Here is a 27,269-nt window from a genome sequence, read left to right on the forward strand (position 1 = left end):
CATATAAGACAGGGCCAGTGTATATTTATTTTCACAGCAACCCTGTATTTTTACAGCATACAGGACAGGGACAGAAGCCCTGTATTTTCACAGCACGCCTGTATATATACAGCATACAAGACAGGGCCTCTGTATATTTATTTTAACAGAACCTCTGTATTTTCACAGCACCTGTATTTTTACAGCTTTCAAGAAAGGGCCAGTGTACCTTTATTTTCACAGCACCCCTGTATGTTCAAAGTACCCCTGTATTTTTACAGCATACAAAACATGGCTGATGTACTATTACTTTCACAGCACCCCTGTATTTTTACAGCATACAGGACATGGCCAGTGTACCTTTATTTTAACAAGACCCCTGTAATTTCACAGCATACAGGACAGGGCAAGCACACCTGTATTTTCACAGCATACAAGACAGGACAAGTGCACCTTTATATTCACATCACCCCTGTATTTTACAGCATATAAGACAGGGCCATTGTACCTTATTTTCACAGCACCCCTGTATTTTTCATGCACCCCTATATTTTTACAGCATACAAGACAGGGCCAATGTACTATTATTTTCACATCACCCCTGTATTTTTACAGCATACAGGACAGGGACTGTGTACCTTTATTTTAACAACAGAAACCATGTAATTTTACAGCATACAGGAAAGGGACAGCACCCCTGTATTATTACAGCATATACGACAGGGGCAGTGTACCTTATTTTCACGGCCCCCTTGTATAGTCCATGCACCTCTTTATTTTTTAAGTATCCAAGACAGGGCCAGTGTATATTTATATTCACAGCATCCCTGTAATTTACAGCATACAGGACAGGGCTAGCACCCCTGTATTTTCACAGTACCCCTGTATATATACAGCATACAAGACAGGGCCAGTTTGCCTTTATTATCACAGCACCCCTGTAATTTTCATTATACAGGACAGGGCCAGCACCGCTTTATTTTCACAGAACCCCTGTATTTTTACAGCATACAAGACGGCCAGTGTACCTTATTTTATCATAGCACCCCTGCATTTTTACAGCATACAGGATATGGCCAGTGTACCTTTATTTTAAAAACAAGAACCCTGTAATTTTACAGCATGCAGGATAGGGCAAGCACAGCTGTATTTTCACAGCATACAAGACAGGACAAGTGTACCTAAGTTTCACAGCACCCCTGTATTTTTCATGCACCCCTGTATTTTTACAGCATACATGACAGGGCCAGTGTACCTTTATTTTCATGGCACCCCTGTATTTTTACAGCATACAAGACAGGGCCATTGTACAATTATTTTAACAACAGCACCCATAAAATTTACAGTATGCAGTACAGGGCCAGCACCCTTGTATTTTCACAGCACCCCTATAATTATACAGCATACAAGACTGGGCCAGTTATCCTTTATTATCACAGCACCCATGTAATTTTTAGTATACAGTACAGGGCCAGGACCGCTTTATTTTCACAGAACCCCTGTATTTTCACTGCACCCCTGTATTTTTACAGCATACAAGATGGCCAGTGTACCTTTTTCATCATAGTACCACTGTATTTTTACAGCATACAAGACTACGCCAATGTATCTTTATTTATACAGCACCGCTTTTCTTTACAGCATATAAAACAGGGCCAGTGTATATTTATTTTCACAGCACCCCTGTATTTTTACAGCATACAGGACAGGGACAGCAGCCCTGTATTTTCACAGCACGCCTGTATATATACAGCATACAAGACAGGGCCTCTGTATATTTATTTTAACAGAACCTCTGTATTTTCACAGCACCTGTATTTTTACAGCTTACAAGAAAGGGCCAGTGTACCTTTATTTTCACAGCACCCCTGTATGTTCAAAGTACCCCTGTATTTTTACAGCATACAAAACAGGGCCAATGTACTATTATTTTCACAGCACCCCTGTATTTTTACAGCATACAGGACATGGCCAGTGTACCTTTATTTTAACAAGACCCCTGTAATTTCACAGCACACAGGACAGGGCAAGCACACCTGTATTTTCACAGCATACAAGACAGGACAAGTGCACCTTTATATTCACAGCACCCCTGTATTTTACAGCATATAAGACAGGGCCATTGTACCTTATTTTCACAGCACCCCTGTATTTTTCATGCACCCCTGTATTTTTACAGCATACAAGACAGGGCCAGTGTACTATTATTTTCACATCACCCCTGTATTTTTACAGCATACAGGACAGGGACAGTGTACCTTTATTTTAACAACAGCAACCATGTAATTTTACAGCATACAGGAAAGGGACAGCACCCCTGTATTATTACAGCATATACGACAGGGGCAGTGTACCTTATTTTCACAGCACCCTTGTATTTTCCATGCACCTCTTTATTTTTTAAGTATCCAAGACAGGGCCAGTGTATATTTATATTCACAGCATCCCTGTAATTTACAGCATACAGGACAGGGCTAGCACCCCTGTATTTTCACAGTACCCCTGTTTATATACAGCATACACGACAGGGCCAGTGTACCTTTATTTTAACAGAACCTCTGTATGTTCAAAGTACCCCTGTGTTTTTACAGCATACAAAACATGGGCCAATGTACTATTATTTTCACAGCACCTCTGAATTTTTAAAGCACCCCTGTATTTTTACAGCATACAGGACAGGGCCAGTGTACCTTTATTTTAACAACAGCACCATTGTATTTTTTCAGCATACAGGACAGTGCCAGCTACCCTTTATTTTCACAGCATACAAGACAGGACAAGTGTACCTTTATATTTACAGCACCCCAGTATTTTCACAGCACCCCGGTATTTTACAGCATACATGACAGGGCCAGTGTACCTTTATTTTCATGGCACTCCTGTATTTTTACAGCATACAAGACAGGGCCATTGTACCTTTATTTTAACAACAGCACCCATGAAATTTACAGTATGTAGTACAGGGCCAGCACTCTTGTATTTTCACAACACCCCTATAATTATACAGCATACAAGACTGGGCCAGTTTGCCTTTATTATCACAGCACCCCTGTAATTTTCAGTATACAGGACAGGGCCATCACCGCTTTATTTTCACAGAACCCCTGTATTTTCACAGCACCCCTGTATTTTTACAGCATACAAGATGGCCAGTGTACCTTTTTTATCATAGCACAACTGTATTTTTACAGCATACAAGACTAGGCCAATGTATCTTTATTTATACAGCACCGCTTTTCTTTACAGCATATAAGACATGGCCAGTGTATATTCATTTTCACAGCACCCCTGTAATTTTTACAGCATACAAGACAGTGCCAGTGTATATTTATTTTCACTGCACCCCTGTATTTTTACAGCATACAGGACAGAGACAGCAGCCCTGTATTTTTACAGCACCCCTGTATATATACAGCATACAAGACAGGGCCTGTGTATATTTATTTTAACAGAACCTCTGTATTTTCACAGAACCTGTATTTTTACAGCTTACAAGGCGGGGCAAGTGTACCTTTATTTTCACAGCACCCCTGTTTGTTCAAAGTACCCCTGCATTTTTACAGCATATAAAACAGGGCCAATGTACTATTATTTTCACAGCACCCCTATATTTTTACAGCATACAAAACAGGGCCAATGTACTATTATTTTCACAGCACCCCTGTATTTTTCAGCATATAAGACAGGGCCATTGTACCTTATTTTCCCAGCACCCCTGTATTTTTAATGCACCCCTGTATTTTTACAGCATACAAGACAGGGCCAATGTACTATTATTTTCACATCACCCCTGTATTTTTACAGCATACAGGACAGGGACAGTGTAACTTTTTTTTAACAACAGCAACCATGTAATTTTACAGCATACAGGAAAGGGACAGCACCCCTGTATTATTACAGCATATACGACAGGGGCAGTATACCTTTATTTTAACAACAGCACCCCTGTAATTTTTCAGCATACAGGACAGGGCCAGCACCCCTGTATTTTTACAGCATAGAAGAGAGGACAAGTGTACCTTTATATTCAGAGCACACCAATATTTTCACAGCACACCAGTATTTTACAGCATATAAGACAGGACCAGTGAACCTTATTTTAACAACAGCACCCATGAAATTTACAGTATGCAGTACAGTGCCAGCACCCTTGTATTTTCACAGCAACCCTATAATTATACAGCATACAAGACTGGGCCAGTTTGCCTTTATCACAGCAGCCTTGTATTTTTACAGCATACCGGACAAGGCCTGTCCACCTTTATTTTAACAACAGCACCCCTGTAATTTTCAGTATAAAGGACAGGGCCAGCACCGCTTTATTTTCACAGAACCCCTGTATTTTCACAGCACCCCTGAATTTTTACAGCATACAAGACAGAACCAGTGTACCTTTTTTATCATAGCACCACTGTATTTTTACAGCATACAAGACTAGGCCAATGTATCTTTATTTATACAGTACCACTTTTTTACAGCATATAAGACAGGAACAGTGTATGTTAAGTTTCACAGCACCCCTGTAATTTTACAGCATACATGACAATGCCAGTGTATATTTATTTTCACAGCACCCCTGTTTTTTTACAGCATACAGGACAGAGACAGCATCCCTGTATTTTCACAGCACCCCTGTATTTATGCAGCATACAAAACAGGGCCTGTGTATATTTATTTTAACAGAACCTCTGTATTTTCACAGCACCTGTATTTTTATAGCTTACAAGACAGGGCCAGTGTAACTTTATTTTCACAGCACCCCTGTATGTTCAAAGTACCGCTTTATTTTTACAGCATACATGACAGGACCAGTGTACCTTATTTTCACAGCACCCTTGTATTTTCCATGCACCTCTTTATTTTTACAGTATACAAGACAGGACCAGTGTACCTTTTTTTATCAGATCACCACTGTATTTTTACAGCATACAAGACTAGATCAATGTATCTTTATTTATACAGTACCACTTTTTTTACAGCATATAAGACAGGAACAGTGTATGTTAAGTTTCACAGCACCCCTGTGTTTTTACAGCATACAGGACAGGGCTAGCACCCCTGTATTTTCACCGTACACCTGTATATATACAGCATACAAGACAGGTCCTGTGTAGATTTATTTTGACAGAACCTCTGTATTTTCACAGCACCCCTGTATTTTTACAGTATACAGGACAGGGCCAGCACCCCTGTATTTTATAGCATACAAGACAGGGCCAGTGTACCTTTATTTTCACAGAACCCCAGTATTTTCACAGCACACCTGTATTTTTACAGCATATAAGACAGGGCCAGTGTACCTTATTTTCACAGCAACCCAGTATTTTTCATGAACCCTTGTATTTTTACAGCATACAAGACAAGGCCAATGTACTATAATTTTCACAGCATCCCTGTATTTTTACAGCATACAGGACAGGGCTAGTGTACCTTTATTTTAACAACATCACCCACATAATTTTACAGCATACAGTATAGGGCCAGCATCCCATTATTTTTACAGCATACAAGACAGGACAAGTGTACCTTTTTTTCACAGCACCCCTGTATTTTTACAGCATACAAGACAGGGTCAATGTACTATTATTTTCACAGCACCCCTGTATTTTTACAGCATACAAGACAGGGCTAGTGTACCTTTATTTTAACAACAGCACCCATGTAATTTTACACCATGCAGGAAAGTGACAGCACCCCTGTATTTTTACAGCATATAAGACAGGGGCAGTGTACCTTATTTTCACAGCACCCCTGTATTTTTAAAGCACCCCTGTATTTTTACAGCATACAGGACAGGGCCAGTGTACCTTTATTTTAACAACAAGACCCCTGTAATTTTTCAGCATACAGGACAGGGCCAGCACACCTGTATTTTCACAGCATAGAAGACAGGATGAGTGTACCTTTATATTCAGAGCACCCCTGTATTTTACAGCATATAAGGCAGGGCCAGTGTACCTCATTTTCACAGCTTCCCTGTATGTTTACAGCATACAAGACATGGCCATTGTACCTTTATTTTCATGGCACTCCTGTATTTTTACAGCTTACAAGATAGGGCCAGTGTACCTTTATTTTAACAACAGCACCCATGAAATTTACAGTATGCCATACAGGCCCAGCACCCTTGTATTTTTACAGCACCCCTATAATTAAACAGCATACAAGACTGTACCATTTTGCCTTTATTATCACAGCACCTCTGTATTTTTACAAAATACAGGATGGGGCCTGTCTACATTTATTTTAACAACAGCACCCCTGTTATTTTACAGTATGCAGGACAGGGCCAGCACCGCTGTATTTTCACAGCAACCTTGTATTTTTAGAGCATACAAGACAGGTCCAGTGTACCTTTATTTTCACAGAACCCCTGTATTTTCACAGCACCCCTGTATTTTTACTGCATACAAGACAGGGCCAGTGTACCTTTGTTTTCACAGCTCCCCTGTATTTCTACATCATACAATGACAGGGCCAGTGCACCTTTATTTTAACAACAGCACCCATGTTTTTTACAGTATGCAGTGCAGGGCCAGCACCCCTTTATTTTTACAAGACTCCTTTTTTTTTACAGCATACAAGACATGGCCAGTGTACTTTCACAGCACCCCTGTATTTTTACACCATACAAGACAGCACCAATGTACTATTATTTTCACAGCACTCTTGTATTTTCAAAGTACCCCTGTATTTTACAGCATACAAGACAGGGCCAGTGTACCTTTATTTTCAGAGCACCCCTGTAATTATACAGCATACAAGACAGGGCCAGTGTAACTTTATTTTCACAGCACCCTGTAATTTCAAAGCACCCCTGTATTTTGACAGCTTACAAGAAAGGACCAGTGGACCTTTATTTATACAGCACCCTTGTATTATGACAGCATACAAGACAGGGCCAGTGTACCTTTATTTTCACAGCACCTGTTTTTTACAGCATACAAGACAGGACCAGTATATATATTTTTTCACAGCACCCCTGTAATTTTACAGCATACAAGATAGTGCCAGTGAATATTTATTTTTACAACAGCACTTCTCTAGTTTAACAGCATACAAGACTGGGCCAGTATACCTTTATTTTTTAACAGCATCCCAGTATTTTCAAAGCACCCATATTTTTACATCCTATAAGATATGGCCAGTGTACCTTAATTTTATTAGCACCCCTGTATTTTCTCAGCATGCAGAACAGGGCCAGCACCCCTGTATTTTTATGACACCCCTATCATTTTACTGCATACAAGACAGGGCCAGTGTACCTATATTTTAACAACAGCACTTCTGTAATTTTACAGCATACAGGACATGGCCAGCACCTCTGTATTTTTACAGCATACAAGACAGGGCCAGTATACATTTATTTTCACAGCACTCCTGTATTTTTACAGCATACAAGACATGGCCAGTGTACATTTATTTTCACAGCACCCCTGTAATTTTACAGCATAGAGAGGGCCAGTTTACCTTTACAGCATGATTTTTTTACAGCATGCAGGACAGAACCAGCACCCCTCTATTTTCACAGCACCTGTATTTTTACAGCATACAAGACAGGGCCAGTGACAGGACAGCACCCCTAACATCACAGAAACAGCACAGTGACAGCATATCACCCCTAACAGCAAACAGGACAGCACCCCTAGAGAGCACACACTGACCTCACCCAACGTTTACTGCATTAGATGAAATAACATCCTATCAGTAAAAAAGGATATATGTAGTCATCTATCATATGAAATAAATACTACAATTCACAAAAATAAAAATGCAAATGCAATGCCTGTAGAATTAACAAGCAATATGACTTATCTATCATATCGTGAGACCAACAAATATTCCATATAATATACTGTATGTACCAAACTTTTCCAACTCATATGGAATTAACAATCCAACATTAACAAGCAAAGGGGGTTATTCAGGTTTTTTAGCAAACCAAAAAGTTAGCAGTTGGGCAAAACCATGTTGCACTGCAGGTGAGACAGATGTAGATTTGGGTGGGCTATATTGTTTCTGTGCATGGTAAATACTGGCTGCTTAATTTCGATTTCAGTTTGAACACACCCCACCCAAATCTAACTCTCTCTTCATGTGATACATCTGCCTCACCTGCAGTGCAACATGGTTTTGCCCAATTGCTAACTTTTTGGGCTTGCTAACAAACCTTAATAAGGCCCAATGTATGTGCTTTACAAACTGGAAACCACACCTCTGGCACTTGTCCCGGCTGTCAGTCTGTCTGCATCCTGGCCACTCAGACAATAATGGCATTGCAATTTGGCCTTAATAATCAGTCTCTGCAAGACTTTGCGGTGACTTGTAGTTCCACACAGGGCCGGCTCCGGGGCTTGTGGCGCCCCGGGCGGCTTTAGGGGGCGTGGGTTTGTACAGGGGGCGTGGTCATTCACGCCCCCTGTACAGCTGAATTGATGTGCGGTGCGCGATGACGTCATCGCGCACCGCACAGCAAAGGTCCTCTCTACGAAGGGAAACTAGACGCGTAGCGTCTAGTTCCCTTCGTGGAGAGGACCTTTGCTGTGCGGTGCGCGATGACGTCATCGCGCACCGCACAGTAAAGGACCTCTCCAGGAAGGGAAACTAGACGCGTACACGTCTAGTTTCCCTTCCCAGCGGCAGCGGACGGGGGCAGCGGGCAGGGGGCACACACCAGCAGCGGATCTTGCCCTGGTGCGGCGCCCTCCGGAGGGCGCCCTGCGCCCTCCGGAAGGCGGCGCCCCGGGCAAAAGTACTGCTTGCCCGTGGCAAGATCCGCTACTGGTTCCACAATAGTACTTGTTCTATTTTGACATTTAATTATTGCCCTTACATGCACTCATGTCTGGCTGCCAAAAAGGTCCCCTGTTTTCTTCCCAGTTTCCCTAGAGATTTCATCCCTGTATTGGTTTCCCATTATAGAAAAAGAGAAAAGAAGACTCTTTTGTGGGCGCACTCTTATATGTATATGTATAGAAGTCTCAGAAGAAACAATGATAAAAATATATGCAAGTTTTATTAGCAAAAAATCAATAAAATAGTAGTATAATATATTGTCAAAAATGTCAAAACGAGGAAAGGGGAGGGGGGGGAAAAAGAGGGTGGGGTAACACAGAACAAATTTTACAGTGTAAATACTGAGTAACAGTTCTGGACTGCCTTGGTTCAAAATACAAAAAATAACAGCTGAAGGCCTGAACAAATATCTATCCTGAGTAGGTATGTAAATAAAATTATACCGATATTTGGTTGACGGTCGATGAGCTATTGGTACAAATAGACAGTGGTCCTGCAAAAAAATTACAGATATGCCTGCCAATTACAGAGTGCTGACGGTACCTGTGATGTTAATAATACCAAATGTTAAGAGAAGCTGATAGAAAGCAATTTAGCAGAAAGTGAAAAAGATTTGAACCATAGAGAATTTTCTCTTAATGCTATCAGATTGGTATCATGTGTCTCAAAGAGATATCAAGCGGGAAAATTAGCAAAGTAGTAACATATTGATGACAACAATTTCTATAATAAGGAGAAAAATAAATTGTGACATTTATGTCTCACTGTTATCAGAACTGCAGAGATACATTATATAATAACTGGGTTAGTACTCAAGTGGGAGACTCTTGAAGAATACTCAGTTTAGTAGAAGTCCTTGGATGGTTTTTCTCAGTGTCTAACACTGACAGCAGATTCATCTTACTTATTCAAGCATTATCTACTCTATTCGTTTCTTTATTATTACTCACAAGAGATATAGCCGACTTATCATCAACCAAATATCGGTATAATTTTATTTACATACCTACTCAGGATAGATATTTGTTCAGGCCTTCAGCTGTTATTTTTTGTATTTTGAACCCAGGCAGTCCAGAACTGTTACTCAGTATTTACACTGTAAAATTTGTTCTGTGTCCCCCCCCCCCCTCTTCCCCCCCCCTCCCTTCTCCTCGTTTTGAAATGTTTGACAATATATTCTACTACTATTTTATTGATTTTTTTGCTAATAAAATTTGCATATATTGTTATCACTGTTTCCTCTGAGACTTCTATACATATACATATAAGAGTGTGCCCACAAAAGTGTCTTATTTTCTCTTTTTCTGTTGCATGTTTCATTACTGACTCAGGGTGCACCACCAAATTGAAGATTAATTAGAAAACATTGGTTTTCTCTTTTTACTCATTACATTTTGGTCTCAATATTATCTATTAGATACATTTTTATTTCCCAGTGTGGTATACCCCGATACACTTGGTTTCCCATTATGTATGAATTAGTCATCATCATTAATTTGACAAATGGAATTACTGTATCTTTTCTCTGACTACATCAAGTTATGTTATGGGGCTTGTACAGAGGTAGGTGCAATTTTTCATTGGGTTTAGATTTTGCAGTAGAACAAAACAAGTTACTTTGTTATTGCAAATTCTGTACTGTATACTTCTGCAAGCTGCACACACACTTCACAGCATTTATTAACCAGGTTGTCTATTTTTATTTCAAATGTTATTCCCAGGTACAAATTTTAGACCCAATTGCTAGATTTGCTCTATAGTCTATACTCAAAATAAGCCCTACAGCAAGTATCGTGATGCAATGTACAGTATTTTACATGCAACTTCATATATTCACACATATGGATGCAACTTAGAGTGGCACTTACGTTTAGATGTCAAAGATTGGGCCTATTCTAACTCAAGCCAAATGTGTCAATCAATTACTGTTTACAATTGTGTTTCAGTTTACCCTAAATCTCATAATGTTCTGCATGACCCATAGACTGAAGACAGTAATGGCAGAGAAGAAGATGAGAGTAAACGCAGTTCTAATGGGACCACAGATTCTAAAGAAGAAAGTGAGGAAGACAGAAGTCAATATGTAGAAGAAGCCAGCCGAACATTACAAGATGTTGAAAACAGAATGGTATCAGTTAGGCGTCAAAGTTTGCTAGAAGAATCTAAAAGAAAAGTTAAAAAAACAAAGTCAACGACAAAATCTAGCAAGAAACAGTCTAAAATAATAAAAGAGGTAGGTTGTCGACAAAGGATGTTTAAAAAGGTTATGTGTAATAGGTTGACAGTGTTTATGTCGACATGGTCAAAAGGTCTACAAGTTCAAAAGAATGTCTTATGAAACAGTCAACATGAGTTTTTCATGTTTTTTTGGTGTCACATTTTACCTTACAACACGTGGATCCCCAATTAGTGTACCGCGTCCCCTCGTATGGTTCGCATTACTCACCATGCTTTGGGCAAGGTGCCTTGTTCCACAACCGCTGCTCTCGGCACAGGTATGAAAAAGTTGAAAAAAATGGAAACAAAAAATCCCAAAAACTAATGTCGACCATTTGAACTTGTCTACCTTTTGACCATGTTGACTATATGCATGTCAACCATTTAGTGTTCACCTTTTGACTGTCAACCAATCATTTAAAGATCCTACCAGCACACACAAATATTTTTAGGAGCATATGGCTCAACACGGGTTGAGTGACCCTAGAATCCTACCCGGGTAGCTACCTGGGTTGAACACGGTAACACGGTACTGACCCAGGAAATTTTGCAGTGGAAACGGTCATCACTCATGTTTTCAGACCCGAGTAATGAGTGACATCAATAGCTTTTACAGAGCTTACTCGGGTTAAGCGTAAACAGATCCGACCCGGGAATAACCCGTGTCGAAGTGCAGAGGAAACGGTGGGGCCGACACAGGTTGTAGCCAGGTTAAACATCCTGGATCGGACCCGGTACTCAGGTGGAAAAGGGGTATTAGTCTGTAGTCTGTATCTAGAGCTTGGAATGGAAAAAAGCAGCGGATGATGCATCTTGGCACTTTGTATAAGGATTCAGACTCAGACGCACACAGACATACAAGTGTAACTGTTAGGGTCTCCTGCCCTGTGCTGTCACGTCGTCATGGCAACCGGGAGACAAGTGCTAGCGGAGTAACCTGAGCGCAGCTGATACTCCGGTTCGGGTCTTTTGCTGTGCAGTGGTTACAGGCTTTGTGCACGGCAGGGGATCCGGTGCTGGTTTTTGTGCTCACAGTCTGTGAGGTCTGAGTGGGGCGTGGACAGCACCTGCTATATAAACCCTCTTCTTAGGTTAAGCAGATGCTGCTGAATCTTTGTTGGTTAGTCAGTTCTTGAAAGCTAGCTAGTACTGTGTAACTTTGTATTTGTTGGTTGCTTACTGCAAATAGGCCTTGGGATTTGGTACTACACTCTGCCAATCCAGACCTAGCAGTAAGACTGGAGTCAGTCGTTTAACTTGCTGGGGTTCTGTTATGCACACCAGTGCCTGCAGGAATGTACTGGTGTCAGAACTGTTATGCACTCCAGTGTCTGCAGGAATGTACTGGTGTCTGAACGGATAAGTATGCAAAACAAATGAACTCACAGACAGACTGGGGAATATGACATTACGTACACAGAAGGTGATAGGGTAACACAATACACACAAAGTGAACAGAGAAGCCCAGAGGCTAAGGAACTGGGTGTCTCCCTAGTATTAGTAATGCTCAGATGGGAAAAGAAAGATGTTGTGTTTTAATACGTAGAGAACCCGAAATGCTGTTGCTAAGGGCAACAGCAAAACCCTAAAGGGTTACCAATGGGTGTGGCAGTAAACTCCTTGGTCAGAGATGGAATGATAGACACAAGGAGAGTCTCCACAATCCTAATTCTCACTTGCAGTGCACAGGTTCAGCTTACTGCCACTAAACTGACACCTGAACACCTTGCACAGTGAGACAGAATTTAGGCAGGCAAGTCTTAGAATACAGCCGCAAACTTGCTAAGTTCACAGAGTAGTAAAAGAACCCCAGCAAGCTAAACGACTGACTCCAGTCTTACTGCTAGGTCTGGATTGGCAGAGTGTAGTACCAAATTCCCAGGCCTATTTGCAGTAAGCAACAACAAATACAAAGCTACACAGTACTGGCTAACTTTCAGGAACTGACTAACCAACAAAGATTCAGCAGCATCTGCTTAACCTGAGAAGAGGCCTTATAAAGCAGGTGCTGTCCACGCCCCACTCAGACCATCACAGACTGTGAGCACAAAAACCAGCATCGGATCCCCTGCCGTGCACAGAGCCTGTAACCACTGCACAGCAAAAGACCCGAACCGGAGTATCAGCTGCGCTCAGGTTACTCCGCTAGCACTTGTCTCCCAGTTGCCATGACGAAGTGGCAGCACAGGGCAAGAGACCCTAACAGGTTCTTTTGCTACTCTGTGAACTCAGCAAGTTTGCGGCTGTATTCTCAGACTTGCCTGCCAAAATCCTTTCTCACTGTGCAAGGTGTTCAGGTGTCAGTTTAGTGGCAGTAAGCTGAACCTGTGCACTGCAAGTGAGGACTAGGATTGTGGAGACTCTCCTTGTGTCTATTATTCCATCTCTGACCAAGGAGTTTACTGCCACACCCGTTGGTAACCCTTTAGGGTTTTGCTGTTGCCCTTAGCAACAGCATTTCGGATTCTCTATGTATTAAATCACAACATCTCGCTTCTTTCCATCTGAGCATTTCTAATACTAGGGAGACACCCAGTTTCTTAGCCTCTGGGCTTCTCTGTTTACTTTGTGTTTATTTTGTTACCCTATCACCTTCTGTGTACGTAATGTCATATTCCCCAGTCTGTCTGTGAGTTCATTTGTTTTGCATCCCTCTCCGTTCAGACACCAGTACATTCCTGCAGGCACTGGTGTGCATAACAGTAACATGTCAAATTAATTTGCACAGTCTCCTCATTAAAAAAAAAAAAAAGACACCCAACTCTAGCAGAATCTCGCAGGACCTGGGGCCTAATTCAGAGTTGATCACAGCAGCAAATTTGTTATCAGTTGGGCAAAACCAAATGCACTGCAGGTGGGGCAGATATAAAATTTGCAGAGAGAGTTAGATTTGAGTGAGTTACTGTATATTGTTTCTGTGCAGGGTAAATACTGGCTGCTTTATTTTTACACTGCAAATTAGATTTCAGTTTGAACACACCCCACCCAAATCACCTCCTGCAGTGCACATGGGGGTCATTCTGACCTGATCACATGCTAGAATTTTTCACTGCGCTGTGACCAGGTCACTACTGCGCATGCGTATGCACCGCAATGAGAAGGCGAGTCATATGGGTACAAAGTGGATCGTTGCTGAGCGATGGATTTAACAAAGAATTCATTTGCACAGCCGATCACAAGGAGATTGACAGGAAGAAGGCATTTGTGGGTGGCAACTGACCGTTTTCTGGGAGTGTTTGGAAAAATGCAGGCGTGTCCAAGCGTTTGCAGGGTGGGTGTCTGACATCAATTCCGGACAAGAAAAGGCTGAAGTGTTCGCAGCGGCTGAGTAAGTTCTGAGCTACTCAGAAACTGCACAAAACTTTTTTGTAGTGCTTGGCTGCACATATGATTGCACGCTTGCAAAACAAAAATACACTCCCCTATAGGTGGCGACAATCTGTTCGCAGTGCTGCAAAAAATAGCTAGCGACTGATCAACTCGGAATAACCCCCTTGGTTTTGCCCAACTGCTAACAAATTTGCTGCTGCAATCAACTCTAAATTACCCCCTTGGTGCGCAGAGATGGGCTCTTTGAAGCAACTCTAGCAATGATTATATAAGGACACATCTGTAGTACTTTATAATGTTTTCTCTTATGTCCTAGAGGACACTGGGAAACCCTTTAGTACCATGGGGTATAGACTGGTCCACTAGGAGCCTTGGGAACTTTAAGAATTTGATAGTGTGCCATGGCTCCTCCCTCTATGCCCCTCCTATCAGACTCCGTTTAGAAAATGTGCCCAGAGGAGCCGGTGACATCCCTGGAAGCTCCTGAACAGTTTTCTGCATTTATTTTGTATGTTTGTTATTTTCAGGCAGGACTGGATGGCACCAGCCTGCCTACTTCGTGGGACTTAGGTGGGGAAACGTCCCAACCTCTTAAAGGGTTAATGGTCCTGTTCCCCGCTGACAGGACACTAGCTCCTGAGGGAACTTTTTGCAAGCCCCACCATGGTGAGCTAGATTTGCGTAGCATGCCGCCACCCCTAACAGAGCCAGAAGATGGAACGGTGGTGAGTACTAAGCCGGCATCCCAGTTAGCGGGTCGCCGGCCATTATGGTGGCATGAGGGTACAGAGATGCACTGCTTCTACGTGGAGCGGCTGGGTCTCCAGGCTCAGTACAGAGTGCGGATGCACCGCTTCTGAGGGAGCGAACTGAGTCTAAGTACACTGTGAGTGTACACATTACCCAGACTGGCATTACAGACGTAAAAGGTGACTGACTCCATTTTAAGCACTACATTTAACTCTGCCTGTATACAAAAGTGCGGTAAGACCACCCGCCACTGAAGGGGCGGGGCTTCACTATGAGCGGATCCAGCAGCTCACCAGTGCCTTTTTAACTCCGCAGTGGACACAGACGTTGACTGACAGGGATGTGCAGCTCCTCCGAGAGACTCCAAATTACCTCAGTGGTACCAGGGGTTCATAGTAGGGGGGGGCAGAGCTTACTAGTGTACTAAGTTACCAATCTGTGTACTTAGTCTGCGACCCGGCTAAGCTTGGCATTTGCACTAAGAATGCTGGCTCCAATACTATCTCTGTGTCTCTCTGGAAGGGCTCTTTGTGGGTTTATTGTGCATTTAACCATTTTCTGTGTGTGTGTGTGTGTGTGTGTGTGTGTGTGTGTGCTGTCACTGTCACATGTCAGACAAAGAGTGTGTTTCATGTAAGGCACAGTGTTACTCTTCTCCAGGGGGTTCACTGCAGTGTACACAGTGCAGTGTACCCTCCCAGGCTAGTGGAGCAGAGCCAGTTTGGCTGGATTCTATTAGGGGAATGATTTCCAATATATCTTCTAAATTATCCCGCAATAAGAGATGCAATACTTAAGACAATCTATGACTGAGTTTATGAACAGAGACTCAGTACCCAAACCAATCTCTTAGTCCCCTGCCATTTGTTGGCAAAAACGTTATTTGGCCCATATCCTGCAGTCTCACTCTGATGATGATGAGTTAGCCATGGAGGAGGGGGAGGTGGACTCAGTGGTGGGGGAGGCTACTCTGTCACCGGGAATAGAGGCTCTCATAGAAGCTATTGGAGAAGTTCTGCATATCCCTGATAAGGTAACAGAGGAAACTGAGGAATCTTATTTTAATATAAAAAAGAAATCATCAGCCACTTTTCCTGTGTCAAAGGAATTAAATACACTGTTTGAAGAACCGTGGGTTAATGCTGATTTCAAATCCCTAAAATGTTGATATCATCTATTAATTTCCTCATGAGGATAGGAAAAAATGGGAAAATCCACCAATAGTGGATGCATCAGTATCCAGGTTGTCACGGAAAATTGTATTGCCTGTCCAGGGTGCAGCCTCCTTAAAAGACACGGCTGATCGTAGAATTGAGAATACACTCAAATCTTTGTACACAGCTGCTGGGACCCACTATAGTATGTGGTGGATTTCTAAGGCCATCACCAAATGGTTGCGTAACCTAATTGAGGGGTTAGGTACCTTGCCTCAGGGGGAGATTGTTTTACTCCTGCAACGTATACAGGACTCTGCAAATTTTATGGTGGAATCCATAAAAGAAACAGGCTTGCTTAATGCACGCTATGGCAGTGTCAGCAGATGTGGACTCCAGGAAAAGCATTGAAAGCCTACCCTTCACAGAAGAGGCCTTATTTGGAGATGAACTAGACAAATGGATCTCTAAAGCTACTGTGGGTAAGTTCACATATCTTCCTTCTGCAGCTCCCCCAGTCAGGAAGGCCTACTCAGGACCTAATCTACAATCCTTTCTGACTGCCAAGTTTAAGGGCAAAACCACAGGTTCTTCTACAGACACCAGGGGCGCTAAAGGTAAACCACACAAACCAGCAACTGCCGGTTCTAAGGAACAGAGCTCAAGCTCCGCTTCCGCAAAACCTTCAGCATAATGGTGGACCACGATGCATGGAAGACTGGCAGGTGGGAGCCCGACTAAAATATTTCAGTCACATCTGGAGAACAGCATGCCAGGATCCCTGGGTCATAGATCTTATTTCCCAGGACTACAGACTGGAGTTTCAGGAGCTCCCACCTCACAGATTCTTCAAATCAGGCTTACCAGTTTCACAAAAGGCAAGTATAACCTTACAGGACACCATTCAAAAACTGGTACAAACTCAGGTAATTGTTCCAGTTCCACCTCATCTACAAAACAAGGGATATTATTCCAATTTGTTTGTAGTACCAAAACCGGGCGGTTCGGTAAGACCAATTTTGAACCTCAAGTAATTTAACCCGTACTTACGAGTGTTCAAATTCAAGATGGAGTCTCTGAGAGCGGTGATCTCAAGTCTGGAAGAAAGGAAATTCCTAATGTCTCTGGATATCAAGGATACGTTAATTAGGTAGTGAGGTGCTACTCTGCTTGAGACTTAGTAAAGTGTACAGAGGGAAAAGGTAGCAGGTGCACAATCTCACTAGCTCAACCTGTAGTAACCAGAGGCACTTAGCATATTCCTGGCCAGGGCTATGAGCTTACCCACCGCATCAAGGTAGCCTCTCATTGGGTAAGTCCCTAACACTAACTATAGGGGTTCAGGTCCGGGGGGCAGGACACCCCAGAGCCACCCAGCCAGACAACCCCAGGGCATCGCAGGAGTGATAAAATATAGGGTTAAAGAGGTAGGAGCAGCTGTTGCTGCATGTGTGAATAATGTGAGGATTAAAGGAAAATTATGTGAAGGTGTTACATATATATAAAACAAACTATAAGGGCCATGGAGTGATGAAATAGTGTTAAATTGCGATGCCCCAGGGGTACCCAGCCACGGCAGGCACAGGGAGCCCCGCACCCCAGAGAATTCCCCCCATTATGGACTGCCATAGTAAACAAAATGTAAGAGTCTTACCTCAGTGTGCTCATTCCAAATGTAATGGCTATAGTATTGGACTATTTAAAATCAGAGGGGTGGGTGGGGCAGGGTGCTAAATTAGGGTGAAGGTGTCTCCTACCTTCAGAAATGTATGAATACATCAGTTACAGAAGGAAAAGGGGCCCTAATTTGCACACCTTAATTAGGTAGTGAGGTGCTACTCTGCTTGAGACTTAGTAAAGTGTACAGAGGGAAAAGGTAGCAGGTGCACAATCTCACTAGCTCAACCTGTAGTAACCAGAGGCACTTAGCATATTCCTGGCCAGGGCTATGAGCTTACCCACCGCATCAAGGTAGCCTCTCATTGGGTAAGTCCCTAACACTAACTATAGGGGTTCAGGTCCGGGGGGCAGGACACCCCAGAGCCACCCAGCCAGATAACCCCAGGGCATCGCAGGAGTGATAAAATATAGGGTTAAAGAGGTAGGAGCAGCTGTTGCTGCATGTGTGAATAATGTGAGGATTAAAGGAAAATTATGTGAAGGTGTTACATATATATAAAACAAACTATAAGGGCCATGGAGTGATGACATAGTGTTAAATTGCGATGCCCCAGGGGTACCCAGCCACGGCAGGCACAGGGAGCCCCGCACCCCAGAGAATTCCCCCCATTATGGACTGTCATAGTAAACAAAATGTAAGAGTCTTACCTCAGTGTGCTCATTCCAAATGTAATGGCTATAGTGTTGGACTATTTAAAAGCAGAGGGGTGGGTGGGGCAGGGTGCTAAATTAGGGTGAATGTGTCTCCTACCTTCAGAAATGTATGAATACATCAGTTACAGAGGGAAAAGGGGCCCTAATTTGCACACCTTAATTAGGTAGTGAGGTGCTACTCTGCTTGAGACTTAGTAAAGTGTACAGAGGGAAAAGGTAGCAGGTGCACAATCTCTCTAGCTCAACCTGTAGTAACCAGAGGCACTTAGCATATTCCTGGCCAGGGCTATGAGCTTACCCACCGCATCAAGGTAGCCTCTCATTGGGTAAGTCCCTAACACTAACTATAGGGGTTCAGGTCCGGGGGGCAGGACACCCCAGAGCCACCCAGCCAGACAACCCCAGGGCATCGCAGGAGTGATAAAATATAGGGTTAAAGAGGTAGGAGCAGCTGTTGCTGCATGTGTGAATAATGTGAGGATTAAAGGAAAATTATGTGAAGGTGTTACATATATATAAAACAAACTATAAGGGCCATGGAGTGATGAAATAGTGTTAAATGGCGATGCCCCAGGGGTACCCAGCCACGGCAGGCACAGGGAGCCCCGCACCCCAGAGAATTCCCCCCATTATGGACTGCCATAGTAAACAAAATGTAAGAGTCTGTTGCCAAAAGCCATGATTTCTCTTCTATGGTAGCTTCAGACTTCTCACCCAATCGAGGGTCGACAACTTTGGATTCTTCTAACCACAGATGCAAGCATCAGAGGTTGGGGAGCAGTCACAGCAGTGTGCAGTTTCAAGGAAGATGGTCAAGTCAGGAAGTCATCCTTCCAAACAACATTCTGTAACTCAGGGCTATATACAGTACAACGCCTTTCTGCAGACCTCATATATTCTTCAAGATCGGGCCATTCAGCTCAAGTCGGACAATGTGACAGCAGTGACGTATATAAACCGACAGGGCGGAACGAAAAGCAAAGCAGCAATATCAGAGGTGTCAAGAATTCTCCTCTGGACAGTAAAACACAATGTGGCATTGTCGGCGTTCTTCATTCCGGGAGTTGACAACTGGGAAGCAGACTTCCTCAGCAGACATGACCTGCACCCGGGGGAGTGGGACCTTCACCCGGAGGTGTTCAGGTGCTTCACACATCGGTGGGCATATATACAAATCACCATGATGTCCTCTCATCGTAAAAAGAAGCTTAAGCGGTATTGTTCCAGGTCGAGAGACCCTCAGGCAGTGACAGTGGATGCTCTGACGACTCCATGGGTCTATCAGATGGTTTACATGTTACCTCCACTTACTCTGATCTCAAGAATTCTGAAAAGAATAAAAAGGGAAAAGGTTCAAGCAATACTCATTGCTCCGGACTGGCCAAGAAGGGCCTGGTACGCGGACCTTCTGGAGATGCTCCTCAAAGATCCGTGGACTCTACCTCTTCACAAGGATCTTCTGCAACAGGGCCCGTTCATCTATCTAGACTTACCGTGGCTATGTTTCATGGCATCTAAGATTAACGGCTGATTCTAGCCATTAGAGAAATCCCTGACATGGTCTTCCTGACTATTATCCAAGCGAGGAAGGGGGTAACGTCTAAACATTACCATCGTATTTGGAAGAAATATGTCTCTTGATGTGAGACCAGACAATAATCTGCGGTGGAATTTCATCTGGGATGTTTCCTGCTTTTTCTGCTGTCGGGTGTGGATGTGGGCCTATGTCTGGGCTTCATAAAAGTCCAGATTTCGGCCTTGTCCATTTTCTTTCAGAAACAATTGGCTTCTCTCCCTGAGGTCCATACATTCTTGATAGGTGTTATGCACATCCAACCTCCCTTTGTGCCTCCCATGGCTCCTTAGGATCATAATTTGGTGCTGCAGTTCCTCCAATCGGACTGGTTTGAACCGTTACAGGAGGTAGACGTAAAATATCTTACATGGAAGCCCATCCCACTGTTGGCAAGACGTGTGTTTTACAAGAGCCCCTATTTAATTTTCCATGAGGAGGGAGCTGAATCTTTCCTAAGGTGCTGTCTGCGTTTCACATAAACCAACCTATTGTGGTACTGGTTGTTACCGACAGCTCTGCTACTTCAAAGTCTTTGGATGTTGTGAGGGCTTTGAAGGTGTATGTAAAACGAACAGCTCGTCGCAGAAAATCAGACTCGCTGTTTGTTCTTTATGATCCCAATAAGATTGGGTGTCCTGGTTCAAAGCAGTCAATTGCGCACTGGATCAGGCTCACTATCCAGCATGCTTATTCCACGGCAGGATTGCCGGTTCCAAAATCTGTACAGGCCCACTCTACTCAGTCGGTGGGTTCTTCTTGGGAGGCTGCCCGGGGTGTCTCGGCTTTACAGCTCTGCCGAGCAGCTATTTGGTCAGGTTCGAACACATTTGCTCATTTCTACAAATTCGATACTATGGCCTCTGAGGACCTTCAGTTAGGTCATTCAGTTCTGCAGGAACCTCAGCACTCTTCCACCCAGTTTGGGAGCTTTGGTACTTCCCCATGGTACTAAATAGTTTCCCAGTATCCTCTGGGACTTAAGAGAAAATAGGATTTTAATTACCTACTGGTAAATCCTTTTCTCGTAATCCGCAGAGGATACTGGGCTCCTGCCCAGTGCTTCGTTCTCAGGGCCGGCTCCAGGCCTACTAGTACCCTGGGCAAGAACATGTAAAAGTGCCCCCACCCCCCCCATGCGCGCGCCGAAGGTGCGCGCGCTCTAGGAAAAGTGGGTGCGGCCTCTGGAAAGTGGGCTTGGCCTCATAACTTTATATTATTAGACTATAAATAAATATATTTTCACACCCCCTCTACGCACACAATTCGCAGCCTTACACATAACAGCCACAGTAGTGTTCCTTACACACAATGTCTCCAGTGTAGTGCCAGATACACATAATGTGCAGTGCCAGATTGACATGATATACCCCCAGCAGTGCCAGCTACACATGACATGCCCCGCAGCAGTGCCAGATAGACATGACATGCCCCCCAGCAGTGCCAGCTACACACAATATACCCCCCAGCAGTGCCAGATAGACATGACATGCCCCCCAGCAGTGCCAGCTACACACAATATACCCCCCAGCAGTGCCAGCTACACATGATAGTGTTCACTTTTTAGGGTAGGGTGCTGATCACAGGGAAGGCACATTTTTAAGTTAGGAGGGCAAAATTATGTACATATTGTAATGCTTGGTGCTATTCTACCTACATGGTAAAGCATGGACAGTGCGCGGCGAAGGCGCGCAGCTAAAATTTAGGGGCGTTGCTTCATGGGAAAGGTGCGTGGCCACATAATAGTGGCAATTCGCATTACACCACACAGTAGTGCAGTTAATACACATTGCACCAGGTAGAACCTCCTAGACACTTTGCGTCAGGCAGAGCACGTTAGACACTTTGCGCCAGGCAGAGCACGTTAGACACTTTGCGCCAGGCAGAGCACGTTAGACACTTTGCGCCAGGCAGAGCACGTTAGACACTTTGCGCCAGGCAGAGCACGTTAGACACTTTGCGCCAGGCAGAGCACTGAGACTCATTGCCTAGCCACAGACCCCTAGCGGGAACACTACATGATATGCTCCCCAGCCGTGCCAGCTACACATGACATGCCCCCCAGCAGTGCCAGATACAGAAATGCCCCACAAGTGCCAGATACATAAATGTCCCCACAGTGCCAGATACATAAATACCCCCACAGTTCCAGATAGATGCCCCCACAGTGCCAGATAAATGCCCCCACAGTGCCAGATACATAAATGCCCCCACAGTGCCAGATACATAAATGTCCCCACAGTGCCAGAAATGCCCCCACAGTGCCAGAAATGCCCCTACAGTGCCAGATAAATGCCCCCCCACAGTGCCAGATAAATGCCCCCACAGTGCCAGATATGCCCCCACAGTGCCAGATAAATGCCCCCACAGTGCCAGATAAATGCCCCCACAGTGCCAGATACATAAATGCCCCTACAGTGCCAGAGATGCCCCTACAGTGCCAGAAATGTCCCCACAGTGCCAGATACAGAAATGCCCCCACAGTGCCAGAAATGCCCCCACAGTGCCAGATACATAAATGCCCCCCACAGTGCCAGATATGCCTCCACAGTGCCAGACATGCCCCCACAGTGCCAGATACATAAATGACCCCACAGTGACAGATATGCCCCTACAGTGCCAGAAATGCCCCCACAGTGACACAGAAATGCCCCCACAGTGCCAGATATGCTCCCTTCAGTGCCAGATTTGCCCCCACAGTGCCATATTTGCCCCCACAGTGCCAGATATGCCCCCACAGTGCCAGATAAATGCCCCCACAGTGCCAGATATGCCCCAACAGTACCAGATATGCCCCTACTCTGCCAGATACAGAAATGCCCCCACAGTGCCAGATAAATGCCCCCACAGTGCAGATATGCCCCCACAGTGCCAGATATGCCCCCACAGTGCCAGATAAATGCCCCCACAGTGCCACTCATCCATAAATGTGCCTCCCCCCAAATACCTGCGGCGTTGGGAGGGGGAGGAGTACTGCTGTCCGATGGCGGGCGGATGGCCTGCTAGTGCAGGTCCAGGTGAGGGCGGGCGGCCTCTAGGGCGCTTGTGTGCACTATGCGCGCTGCGCGGAGCCTGCGTCTGATGTTAGACACCAGCGCCGCGCAGCAACGCGCAGCAACGCGCAGCAACGCGCATAGCGCAAACAGGAGGTCACGGCGGCCGGGCCAACGCTGCACAGGGCCGGCTCCAGCCTCGAATATGGCGGCACCCATTAAGGGTGGCACCCTGCGCGGCTGCTCTATTCGAACATGCCTAGAGCCGTCCCTGTTCGTTCTTCCTGCACTGTTACTTGGTTAAGTATTGTTGTTTGGTTCAGCTGTTGCTGTTCCTGTTTTCAAGTTTGGTTAGCATGGCTTTCCTCTTGTTTTGTGTGTGCTGGTTCATAATCTCAGCACTTTCCTTATCTATCTTTCAAAGAATGTCCGTCTCTTCGGGCACAGTTTCCTAGACTGAGTCTGGTAGGATGGGCATAGAGGGAGGAGCCAGCACACACTATCAATTTCTTAAAGTGCCCAAGGCTCCTAGTGGACCCGTCTATGCCCCATGGTACTAAATGGTTTCCTAGTATCCTCTACGGACTACGAGAAAAATCCTACTTTCTGCAGCGGGGTACACTGTGATTCCACATGGTATAACATCGGGGTGTAGAGTTGGATTTTGATCCGAGGCACCAACAGGCTAAAAGCTTTGACTGTTCCCAGGATGCATACCACCGCCTCCTCTATATCCCTGCCTCCAGGTACTGGAGCTCAGTTTGTAAGTTGGTGCCTGCAGTGCAGGCAGCTAACAGGGAGGGCTGCACTAGGCAGCCCTTAAAATAGCTTTTCTGAAGAAAGAAGACAACACAGGCACTTAGAAGTGCTACATGTCATACTGACATATTGTGCTGCGGCTCCCTCACCTCCCCCAGCAGCATTGTAAACTCCAGCGCCCTGGTTGCCAGGTACTTACAGCGGAGGGCTCCGGTCACTTCGAGGCACTCACCCACTGCTGCTCTCCTGGATCGCATGGCCTCATCTTCAGGAGGAGGTAAGATGGTCCCCCAGACAGGACCCGATGAAATCGCGATCCGGCGCGGTCTCCGGGGGAGGACTGTGCGCGCCGGCGTGGACACTGTGGCTATACAGGGACCCCACTAAAACACCAGGGCAAGGGGAACAGGTCGGATTTCTTAAAATCAGTTTCAAATAGGCCCCGCAGTACCCGGTGGTGAAGTCCAGCAAGGGGATAAGGCTCTGACCTGTATCTCCTACCCCAGGCGCCATTTACTGCAAATATCCCCACCCTGGAGCTGCATTTCTCTCTCCCTCACACCCTGTCAGTGTTTGGTTGCCATTACACACAAGCTGAGCTGATTCTGGGACTGCTGGGCAATATCTCCTCTGTAAAGCCACCTGCTTCATCAGTGCTGTGCATTTACAGGACAGTGTTAGTTAAGAACAAATGCATAACTTCAGGGATATTTAGTACAAATACCCTGTGATATACATCCAGTCTTTACTGTGCTTTTTATATCTGTATATATATATATAGCTTTACTTAGTAGTCCAGTTACTAAGGCGCCCATAATTTTATTGCGATTAACTTAAAACACTTTATACAAGCTAGCTTAACACTAAAATAACGACACAGACCACTTATCACTAAAATAACGACACAGACACAAATAGCTGGAGTTTAAGGTCAGACAGTATTAATGGCTGACCTGATGTTAAACTAGAATTACCTAATTAATTTATGTTGGAGGATGGCAAAGGAAAAGTCGCTACCAGACTCCAGCTCCAGTTACTTAAAATGTATCCACAAAAACATAGGAGGGGCCTAAACAACAATACCGACTCCTACCTGCATAACCTGCATTGTGCAGGACTCACCACTCTTCTCTTTAGCAAATACTGACGTTCCTGCAGGGGAATGTCTATTGTCCACCCGCAAGGTAAGGACACACCCGCCGTCTTTCCAAAAGATGGTGCCCCACAATGACCACTTATGCCTATCTGACTGCTGGCTGGTAGCGACTGCCCGCCACAACAAGGTTTAACTAAACAGACACCGCCATCAAAATAAAACAACAAAAACTACTGAGCTAACGAAAAGGCCCAAATATTCTCTCCAAGAAAATGCTGATACCAGATGGGGAAAGATGGACACCATTGTCCTTATATGCAAAAACAAAAATGGATGCTTGACCACCGCACCCCCTAAAGCAGAGACAAAGAAACAGCCGAGTTCACTTTCTTGCACGCCTTTTCAATGGCCGAGAAACTAACAGCTCCTCTCCAATGAAAACAGGGCACCATCTCGGACCAAACAAACTGGACCCCAGACCAATGACAGCGCAAAGCCACCAAATTCACCTTGTTTGACAAAATGAGGTCAGTGCCCTTCACACGTCCCATATCATTGCCGCCCACGTGCAAAACAATCCACTCCGGGCGGCCCCACCTTCGCTCATGATTAAAGAGAAGCCTCAGCAAATCACCCCAACTCTAATACCTAACCACTGGACAACCCTGCGCCCAAAAACGTCACCCAACTTACGACCATGGGATGTGTTGCCGCCCCAAAAATATAAGAATGGCCAACTTGCCACACTTGTTCCGATGGATCGTTGACCGCTGCAAAAGAAAACTTCCTAACATCAGCATACTGCATACACATAACCACTGTAAATAACATTAAAACGTAAGAAAGAACCCAAGTGAAGGAGAAAACTCAAAAAAACCTCCCGTGGAACTTATGAATGCCAATTGTAATTAGTCCCCCTCGGAGGAAAATTTTAAAATTCACTTCACACCCCCGATTCCTGAATGCCACTCGTTCAAAAACCGACATGTTAACATACTTTCTGGGTTAGCCCAACAGGCGCAACTTAACCTTATCCAAACGTATGTAAGACTTATATGCAGCAGACTTCCAGTGGCCTAGCGCCTGAATCGCTGCTGCTGAGGAGCCTGCTGCAGCCGCCTGGGTAGCCGCCCCAATCCGAAAAGAATGGGTACCAAAATCCACACATTGCAAACACAAGGCCCCCAAACATCGCTCAAACACCGTGGCAAACTGGAACCTGGTGAGTGGACCCATGCCTGCATACAGCAACAATTGCTCGCCCCCTGGGGGTCGCAACAGTGCATACTCCCTCGCCAGATGCAATGGGCAAATAGCTTCACCCCCTCGCGCCTCATGGGACACCCAGCGACCACGGCCAGTCTGGTCCGTCTTAGAACGTGGAATTTTGCATAGCAACCTATTGTCCTGCAACATCACATTACACCAGAGGAGGCTGGAGTCCTGAGACAACTTGCTACTCGCCACTGGCTCACTGATCCTAAAAGCCCAAAGAAAGCAAGCGTAAAAGCCAAACTAAAGAGAGCCACTTCAAAACTGGATTCAGCCACGCTAGGTAGCACCCCTAGTAATTCTGATAACATCTGCAAAGTAACAGGCCTCTGAGAATCCACTGGTGCATGGCTTTCCTTAGCCCAACCCTTAAGTGCTTTGGACAGGATAAAAGACTTGGTGGGGTCTACCTGTCGACGCACCTGCGCATGGAAGGAAATGCCCGCAAGGGCAGACCCCATGGATGCCTTGGACCTACCCACTTCATAATGACTCCACACAAAGGCCATTAAACAGTCAGTGGATGACTTACCCCCTGAACCATACCTACTCACAAATGCCAACCAATCATGCCAGACCGCATCGTACACCCTAAGCGTGGAAGGAGCTAAAGCTTTCCTGGCCAATTTAGTTAAGCCAGCTTGATAATCTGATAGATAGAAGGTAGGCATGGTAAACCATCAGCCACCACCCCCGGCAGCAACTCACGGAACTTATCAAACTAAAGGCGAGACGAAGCATCCGCTGTCTTGTTGTCAATGCTGGGAATGTGGTGAGCCCTGAAATTTATATTGTGTCTTAAGTATTAAATACCACAAAAGGTGCAAGGCCTGTGGTGAGGAGGAACGCTGATTGTTAATAGCATGAATCACCTCCATGTTGTCTAAGGCTATGATAATGGGGAACAGTTCCAATAACAGAAGGTTCCTGGTGAACCCACGGGAGACCTAGGAGGCGCGCCATGGAGCAGCACCCCACTCACCGGCAAAGAACCCGAAAACTGCCTGAAGCGTATG

The 27,269-nt window shown here is 44.8% G+C and overlaps 1 protein-coding gene across 1 annotated transcript in view; it reads left to right on the top strand.

Annotated features, from left to right (window-relative positions):
* LOC134927385 (ATP-dependent translocase ABCB1-like) overlaps window positions 1–27,269 on the top strand; it is a 943,310-nt gene that overhangs the window by 303,421 nt on the left and 612,620 nt on the right. Inside the window, exon 12 of the mRNA XM_063921755.1 lies at window positions 10,760–11,008. Coding sequence (XP_063777825.1) covers window positions 10,760–11,008 — 249 coding nt within the window. The remainder of the gene's footprint in view (window positions 1–10,759; window positions 11,009–27,269) is intronic.

Source organism: Pseudophryne corroboree, chromosome 5, assembly GCF_028390025.1.
Source record: "Pseudophryne corroboree isolate aPseCor3 chromosome 5, aPseCor3.hap2, whole genome shotgun sequence".
NCBI classification, from domain to species: domain Eukaryota; kingdom Metazoa; phylum Chordata; class Amphibia; order Anura; family Myobatrachidae; genus Pseudophryne; species Pseudophryne corroboree.